Source organism: Calliopsis andreniformis, unplaced genomic scaffold (genome assembly GCF_051401765.1).
Source record: "Calliopsis andreniformis isolate RMS-2024a unplaced genomic scaffold, iyCalAndr_principal scaffold0022, whole genome shotgun sequence".
Classification (NCBI taxonomy): Eukaryota; Metazoa; Arthropoda; class Insecta; order Hymenoptera; family Andrenidae; genus Calliopsis; species Calliopsis andreniformis.
Window position 1 is genome coordinate 10719234 of NW_027480432.1, and position 9883 is coordinate 10729116.

Below are 9883 nucleotides of genomic sequence, written 5' to 3' on the forward strand. Positions count from 1 at the left end.
ATAGACAGGGAATTTAGGTTCGACGAAATTTACTTGTACATTCTACGATCGTAGCTCACGTATGCTTTCTACTTACATGTAACGAATGCTTCCGCTCTGACAAGTTATGAGTCACACCATTGTCACTCAACGTTTGTAAGAATTGCATGAACGAAATAACATTAGAGAATCCACAGTGTCATGGTACCGAATGATTGCAGATGTATCTTACGTCATGCAAAAGATTCAAATTAGCAAGTGACTGGTAGAGTCTATTCGTACGTACTCAATTACAAATATGTTCATAACTTTTAAAAAGTTCATATATATGACTCTAAATAACAGAAAAAATTAAAGCTGTTTTAATTAACACTGATTTAATCATTCGTTTATTTATACTACTTGTTTTATCTTTAAATAATACGATTCATAAATTTTTATTCAAGAATAATGCAAATAAATACTATTATTTAATACAATAAAAAGATACATTCCTGCGGTATCACAATGAGAATCACAAATTGAATTTTATACACTAATTAAGTAATAAATTTAAGGTGATTATTCCTAAAACAAGGAAATAAATTAAATAGTGTGATAAATAATGATCTTGATGATAGCTTTGATCAAAACAGGTTTAATTGTGACATAAAATCAGTAAAACTGCCATAAGAAAAAGAATACTGTTTCACCATAATTTCTGGAGGTAAGGTAGTGACATTCTGAAGAAAACAAATATTTCGTTTCAATAAATATGGAAGAAAGATACATACAGGCTGTTCAACAACAGGTGTCGAAAATTTTAAGGAATGATCCTAGGTGTTAAAATAGAATGACAATCTATTAGAATGAAAATTTAAAACTTCATTTCAGAGTAATTTCATTGCTGAGTAAATACCTAAAGCTTTGAGCGATATATATCTGACTTGGGACTTATTCTATTGATTGTACTGTATTTGATCTGACTAACACACTGACAGTAGAATAAGTCCTTAGTCAGACACATTTCACGCGAGTTTGATGGGTTTCTTCAGTGACTAATAACCATGAAACGAAACATGAAACTCATTTTCTTCACGGTTGGTCTTTCTTTTATTTTAGCGTGTAGAATCACCTTTTAAAATTTCTGACTCTTGACATCGAATATCCTGTATAAAGTGGCATGTGTAAGCTTCTACTTACTATTATTATTAAGAAGTTTTGTCTTATTGTTTAAATGTTTAATAATTAAAGACGAAGACTAACGCCTGTCTAACAATATGAGATCTTAACTAGAGACACTTACTTTTGGACACTAATACGAGTATGGAGTCTGTCAAATTCGGATTCCAAGACATCATTATTAGATATTTATAAAATTCATATGACGTAACATGTATTAAATAAAAATATTTCAAAGTAACGTAGAGAAAGTAATCTATAATACAAAATTATGTACCAGTAGCTAAGAGCTAAGTTTAAAATTATTTTTTTCTAATATTTCGAAAAGCAATCAAAGTATAGAAGATTAAGTTTTACATAAGCTCATGTTTTCGTGACTTGTTTTTAACAAATCGCAAAGGTTTGTAAAAGAATAGAAAAATTGGAACTTGTTTGGTTCATGGGTTGCAAGAAATAGTTGAAATAATGGAAGACAACGTAACTAAAAAATTAAACGTTATCCAATTGTACATGAATTTTTTTCATTGTTTGAATTGACAATTTGGACTCATATTTTCTATACAGTATACATTTACCAGTATAATGTTGTACCCTTGTTTATGTTTAAGTACTTAAAGAGATGCATCACCATGAGGCATCAAAAGATAATAATTAGTGCTGTAGAATTTTTTTCAAACTTTTTAGTTATTACTAAATGAGAAGTTTAGTATTTCTACGGAGACTGAAGCACATATAAATCTCAATCCTATTTTTCAAATTTTAAAAACAAAAATATTACAATTAAATTTTCAATTAAAATTTACAATTAAATTACATTAAATTTTCAGTCAGTGAATTTAGCATGAAAAACGAGTTATTTAATAATACCACATTTTTTAAATAACTATGTCATCGATAACATTTAATTACTGTCTCGTGCACGATAAATTTGGCGTCCAAGATTTAAGGAAAGAACGGTGAAACATGTATAACAAAGTGAAAGGAATACTTTCGATATTATGTCGTTATAATCTTTGTTACATAATGAAATAATTTAAACGCGAAACAAATAATTCTGTACACGACAAGTTGTTTAAGAATATTAAGTATGTTTCATAACAATACTGAAAATTGTATATTTGCTTACAGAAATCTTATGTCATAAAATAAATCACGATTGATGAACTATTAGCAAAAATGAAAGTTGCATATCAGTTTAAATAATACTAAAGTAATTAAATTTGTTTATTATATACAGAACGCAGATATGTCAAATATGTTATTTGTTATTTGTTATTATATGTGATTTGACAAATATATTATTTGACAAATTTAATTAAATTTAATTATTAAACAAATTTAATAGCATGTACTATTGACAACAAAATCATGCATTAGATAATTAAAGTTAATCTGAAAGAAAATTTCAAAGTGACTGGTAACATCTACAGTATCTATAGTATGATTTATTATAAATAAAGGAAAGTTACTTAACTCCTGCAAACATGTGCCAATTATATACAAAATAACAAGTAAGACAAAATTTTAAAAATGATACTACGTGACGAAATAACATAAAAAATCAACTGTAATACAATTTAATGAATACAGAGAAAACGATTGGAATTTTCTTCTAAACTATTTATTATTCGAAAAGGTGTTTCAAATAAAAGTTACTCCATTTCGAGGAGAATGTCTTATGATGGACAAAAATCTTACCTAACCAAGCAGGTCACTAAGAATTTTAAATGACTCTTTTTCTTTACATGGGGCTATACAGGGTGTTCAGCAACAGGTGTCAGAAATTTTAAATGGTAATTCTAGGTGGTAAAATAAGACGAAAATGAAAATAAGAATTCAGTGGAAGAAATAAAAAATTCCATGACAAAGAAATGTTAACTTTACGTTATTGCCACTTTTTCCAAAGGCATTTGTCTTATTCTAGTTTGGACAGTAACTACACTCGTATTGTATAAGCCTATATTTGACTTTTTTACGTCAAATGAGTACAACAACGTAAATCGTGACAGCCATTCAATACTTTCTTTTAAAAATCGCCTAAAATCGACGTCTCCGAGTGGCAAATACCCATTCAAAGTCTGGAACCATTTTTTATTACCTTATATACATCATTACTTCGTCCCGAAACAGGATATATGTCCTCTTAAAAAAGTATATACAGAGTGTTTCCAAAGATGTAGGTCATTTTTGGAGGGTATATCTAGACACGAAGACAATGACGTTACGAAAAACGCTTAGTTTTTTAATTATATGCTTCTTATATTGCATACGTTGTGGTACTTTTTTTAAAATCTACTGCTGTGTGCCACTGATTCGAGGAGTCAGAATATTCCTGGGCCCAGCAGACCCTTAAAGAGCATATCACACTGCGCAGGCAAGAAATGGATTAACATTTGCGTAATATAAAATAGAATGTAATTAAAGAGCTATGCATTTACAGACATATGCACATTTGAACTTTCTTCATTATCTTTGTATCTAGAACCTAACCTTCAAAAGTGTTTCATACTTTTCTTATATTTTTATTTTCTTATTTCTGGACACGTGTTCATATGAACTATTTTGTTATCTGTGTATATAGAATCATCGTCCAAAAATGTCCCACGTATTTGGAAACGTCCTGTATACACGCATATACTACATTCTACGAGTCGAGGCACCAGATGTAAACAAAATAGTCACGTGCTAAAGTATATGACAGGAGCAGCGATCATAAATATTGGCTGACGATGACCGTCAAACATTAGTCAGTTATTAATATCAGAAGCGGATTTGTATCAGGTCGTAAAATGTGTTAAGTCATTCTGGTCTATAATAGCCTACATTCTTACTCGCTCCTTGTTTTTATGTATTTTTTATACATATTCATAGTTGTACTGTGAATAGGATATAATGATACTATGTGCTACTACATTCGTTGTTTTATATTAACCACACTGTCAGGAACCACGACTAAGGTAAAGGTCCCAGTTGCCATGCCCGTCACAGGTTCCAGATACTAAATTAATTTTTTTTAAATTTGAAAAGAAATATATAAACACTAGAATAGTTTTTGTATACACAATCTAAGAAAATCTTAAATTCTATTTTTAAAAATATAATGGTTAAATTACTGCATATTTCTTTCTAAATTTAAAAAAAAATTAGTATCTGAAATCTAGGTCCTTTACCCTAAGATCCCTCTGTCCAGCTAAAGTGCCATCACGTGTATTTGTTTATAACTGGTGCCTTGACTCGTTGAATATAATATACGTTGTATTATAACAAAACAACAAAGGTCATCTTGAAATCTTGGAAGTATCTCCACTTAAATAAAATTTGTATCCATCATAAGATGCTCTCCCTGGAACGGAGTAAATCATACTTGAAACATTTTCTTTGAACAAGTAATTTAGAAGATACAGATGAACACTAGGAGTTTGAATTTTAATATTCAATACTTTCATGCTAAATTCACTTCCAATGATCTCTGTGTCAACAAATAGTATAAGAATATTCAGTAACATCTAAAATGAACAATGTTTCTTTACACTTACCGGTATTTGTACAAATGTACCATTGTTTAGTTGAGGATAAGAGTACAACGGCACGACAGGAACTGATCCATTTTTTAAAAAGATTGGGCCTTGAATAGGGGTGACGTGTGTATCTCTCGGTAACTCTTGCTCCTCGTCATCGTAGTAGTCCTCGAAATCGTCGTCGTAATCTAGGACAGCGTGGATCGAAGTTTTTGCACCCGGACCACCTCCACCATTTACTCGTGTGTACCTACAACGAAATAGTAGCTTAGTTTCATACATTGTAGCAATCTGTGTAAGACATCACTGAAGTGAATATTAAATACATGAAATTCACTAAGAATTTCTATTGCTGTTTTCTATATAATTTCTTTAACCATGAACGTGTAGTATTTTGTAACTTTCCTACATGGATTTGTATATATTTAAGGTATATGGGGTAATCGATAACAGGTTAAACATTTTAAGAGATGACTCTTAAATAGGACGAAAATCAAGAACGATGAAAATGCGTTTGATGCTTTGTTTCGAAGTTATTAAATGTAGATTGATGTGTCTGACTAGAGCCTAATTCCATTGATGTCGCTATGTCTGACTTGGGACTTATTCTACTGACTTCGTTGTATCTGACTGTCTAGTGCACCTTGACAGTAAAATAAGTCTCAAGTCAGACACATTTCACGCGTACTTTCAATCTAAAACAGAGCCTTGAACCCAATTTTATTTTGTTTGATTTTTGTCTAATTTCGCACAGAATGACCCTCTATTCGCTGCCTAAAACTGCACCAAAGAATTTTGACAAAAAATTTCTTATTTATTCCATGTATGTTCTTTTAAATAATATATTCAAAGATTTGAGGATTCGATCATTTTGCAAATCGAATATTTTAAAATCTTGAAATTTGAATATTTATTTAGGGGATATCAACAAATTCTGTTTGACAAGTTTACCAACTTTGCAACTATTTATTAGAAGGAAAAGATTACACTTGGGGACTTTTCTTATAATGGTTTTTGATGATGGTTATATTCTCGCCTATCTATTAATTATTGGATCCAACATTCAAACAGAATATTTGTTTAGCGAATCGACCAAGCCTCATTGTCTTGTCATAAGAAAATAAATTATTTATAAATATTCTGTTACGTTACATAATAGCACGTGATTTCACATAACATTTGTGAAATGTTATCTGACACATTTTTTCGTTTGCTCTATAATAATAGAAATCTGCTTGTTGTCACTGGAACACATTCTCTAATATTCGAACTATATTCTAAAATTAGTTCTATTTAATATTACTGCTGTTTTTCGAACAGTAGCTACTTGAAAATAGAATTGTATCTAGATTACTCAATACGACAACCTTATGCTGCAAAATAAATACAACAACCGAGGATTAAACAATAGAATATTAGAAGGTGTTATACCTTAAGTTAACGAGCACTTCTTAGTTAACCTTAAACTGAACCAAAGTTTTATATATTCTTACTTTCAATAAAAATGTTGCGTCGTTTAGATTCAAACAATTATCTGAAACTCAAGCTTTCTTATGCAACAGAACTGATTGAAATACCATCACCGATAAGACAAGCAAAATAGCTTATAAAGAAAAACATGGAATGAAGTGGCAAAGCTTAAAGAATTTATAAAGGACTTTTATCTTAATGACAATGAGCATAAGTAACGGCGAGCAATTGATCACCTGTATGGAGTTCAAAAAAGAGATATTAGATACGAGCCACTATTTCCATCAATTATACGGACAGAAACAGTACTCCGTGCATGACCAATGCATGGACAGTAATGACACATGCTTAAAACGATGCGTGACGAAAGAAACTGACATAATTCCTTGCTGCAAAGAATGAAAAACCGCAAGAATGTACGTCAGATATTCGTCAGAAATTCATTACGAATGCGTGACGCGCAACAAGAAAGCGTTCTGTCAGTCGTTACATAAATAATTGTAAGGGCATTTAATGCTACTGTGCGAATTGCTTTCACTGTTTTGCCGATGAACGTGTTTTTGAGACAAAAATGTCAACACACGCTGGATCAGATGACATATTGGGTTAATTACTGCGGCCCAATTACACTTGCCGTGTAAGTGAAAATGGACAGAAAGGTGAAACTTTGATGTACACTGTCAATATATTATATGGCGTAATACTAAATCATCTTTAACTGATTTTGAACTTCTCAATAAAGTGTTCCATATAGATAGTTATTTTTATTTTTGTGGAGAGTGATTCAGTCCTTTTAAGTCTGAACAATTTCGTGTTGAGAGAAAGTCGTTTTTTTATCATGTATTAATAATAAGTAACTTAAATCAGTTTCATATAAAATTTGATAATTTTAAGTTTTGAAGTTTAGTAGTATGAGAGGACCATTACTTCATACATACAACCCCACCAAAAATGTGTGGAGGCCAGCAATTGATTTTGTACCAGAACGAGTATTGGGAATAGTCAATAACTCAGTCACTTTATAATATTTCTACTTTCAAAAAATTGAAAACCAAATCTGAAACTTACATTTATGTTTTCTTGAAAAAAATTCTAAAATATTACGTGACTTCTCACATCTCTGGGTGGTGTCTCCTTTAACCCGTTAAGGTCTAAAGTTGCATAAACGCAACATTTCACTCATCAATTTTTTTAGGAAATTTACATTATTAAACTCTGGTCCTTCATGTTACTGACATGTGGCGTTTACGCAACGTTAGACCTTAATGGGTCAATACAATATTTTTTATTTTATAGAAAAATTCCTTTTTTGTAAGATCACAATCAATCACCAGAAATAAATATATCAATTATGTAGTTTTTGTGAGCCGAAATTATATTCTTGAAAGTGTTGTTGCGTGAAACGCAGAGCTTTTAAGGTGACACTATAGCGTCTCTAGATGGCGTTTCAGTGTCAGGGTAGAAGGTTTTTCCGCTTCTATACATGCAGAATCAGAGATAAAGTTTGGCTTTCAATTTTTGAAGACACAAATCTTTATATCTCATCATAAAATTTTTAAATCGTTAAAGATTTGTTTTAATTTTCAGCAATTAGTTGTGCTCTTTACAAAATCAAATCTATCCTTCTTATTGTCTTGCATTGCTAACTGGAAAGCTAAGTAGTAATTAGGAATACTAGGTTCTTCACTTCTTTCAGATAAATTGCTAATTCTTTCCTCTCTTCAAGCGTAAACGCTAATTTCTTAATTTAAACAAAGTTGGGATGAAAAGCATATTTCGTCTAATATTTCGGAATGCATTGGATGTAGAAGAAAACTTTAAATTAGTCGATTGTGTACTTTTGAACATGGAATCTATCTATAAAAACAGTTTTTAAAAATATTTATTTGCTTAAAGAATATTGTTGTAAATATAATTCGAAAAATTATTTAACTTTATAATATTTTAGTCATTAAATTTTATTCTGTGTTGTTAATTTTTATAGTTAAATTCTTACAAGAATCGAATAAGATTTTCAACATATTTCTTCCATTGCACAAAATATGGATAAATAAATATTCTTTGTTTTTCGTAAACGTATTTACATTATTAAATTTATAAAGGTCTATATTACAGTTCATAACAAATTAAAAAGCGTATTCTTATTATTCACGTGGAAAACACAATGCAGCAGTTTCTTTCACCATGAAAAAATTCAAAAATTAAAATTATATTTCAAAACGTTAAAATATATTTGTTGCTTAGATTTGATAATTCTCAAGAAAATAATTTGTAATATATTACCTACATATCTATTCAACATACGTCAAGTATAAAAATTTCTATAATTTACAACCAACTTAGTTGATAATTAACGCCATTATTTTTTATTATAGTTACAAAGTTCAATATTGGAATAAAAAAATAGTCCTAAACGTGTAATTGAACTTAATTTTGTATAAAAATAGTACTTATAAGTAATTTAATGGAAATGGTATTTTACGAAAGCTCTTAATAAAAAAGAGGCAGTATCTTAAAACAAATACAATGTTGTCTCGATACAAGCTCGGTAGAGATTCAAATTCCCTTAGAACTATTCTTTCAGTTTACCTTGTTCACGACTTCATAAAGACAAATTATAGCTGAGGCATTAACTTATCTTAGAAGTATGTTCCTTAAATTCCTTATACATGTAAGTGATTGCAAGTAATGGGCTTGTATCGAGACAATACTGTATATACATAAGTAGTTTAAAATATTCAAAATTATTTACCCATTTGGCCTATCAGGGTAGCTCTCCTGTTCTGGCATCCTCGACGTTCTAGGATTATCTTCGTCCCTTTCCACTTGAACTCCATGTTGTTGCTGCTGCTGCTGCTGCTGCTGCTGCTGTTGTTGTTGTTGCTGCTGCTGCTGCTGTTGCTGTTGCTGCTGAGGTGGAGGTGGCGGAGGTCTCATCTGCTGCTGCTGTTGTACCTGTTGTCTTGGTTGAGTTCTCCTAAAATCTTGATTATAATTCGCGTATCTAGTGTCCTGCGTTGACGAAAAGGATGACTGCTCGATGAACGGATTCGCATTTCTCTGTCGGTTGAAAGCAGGGTGCTGTCTCTGGTGCTGATAACCCACAGGCGGTATATATGGCTCATTTTGGAAAGGTTCTTGTTCGTTAAAAGATGGAGCGGGTGCGGGTGGCAGTACCGCGTTCAAACGAAGGTTATTCACAGTAGAATGTCCCCCATTTTGTCCGCTATAGAAGAACGGTGTAGGCGTCGCCGATTGATACGGCAAGGTGAAGTTGACCAGCGACATTTCTGCCTTCCTGTCTGCAACAAAGTGTAAAAATAATCAAACATGTGTTTCTAAGACGCCTTGAGTTCTAGTGTGGGCAAGTGGTTTTATTTATACGGTTCTTTAATGGGTATTAAGATTAGACAGAATAACTTAAATGTTCAACGAGAAGTTAAGACTTTGAGAGTCATGTTAGTCGTCTACAGGATGTATCATAAAATGTGGAATGTTCTTGCAGACTAGGTTCTATATATATAGAAGATGAAGAAAGTTCATAGTTCACAAAATATGGAACACTTTTGGAGAGTAGATTTTACACATAAAGGAATGAAAAAAGTTTACAGTTCATGTATCACACCGTACATACGTAGCATAAAATAAAATTTGTTTTGTTTATACCTTAGTACAAGTCTTGTGTTTTACAGAGATCACAATAACATACATTATTATTATAATATAATTGTGCAACAGGAAATTTCAATATTCCA

General features: G+C 31.1%; 1 protein-coding gene across 1 annotated transcript in view; it reads right to left on the reverse strand.

Annotated features, from left to right (window-relative positions):
- The window catches only part of Spz3 (Spaetzle domain-containing protein 3), a 30078-nt gene extending 20662 nt beyond the window's left edge, over positions 1 to 9416 (reverse strand). The window contains exons 1-2 of the mRNA XM_076390851.1: positions 8881 to 9416; positions 4677 to 4908 (exon numbers count right to left, since the gene is read on the reverse strand). Of these exons, the coding sequence (XP_076246966.1) occupies positions 4677 to 4908; positions 8881 to 9416 (768 nt within the window). The remainder of the gene's footprint in view (positions 1 to 4676; positions 4909 to 8880) is intronic.
- Positions 9417 to 9883: the final 467 nt, after the last annotated feature.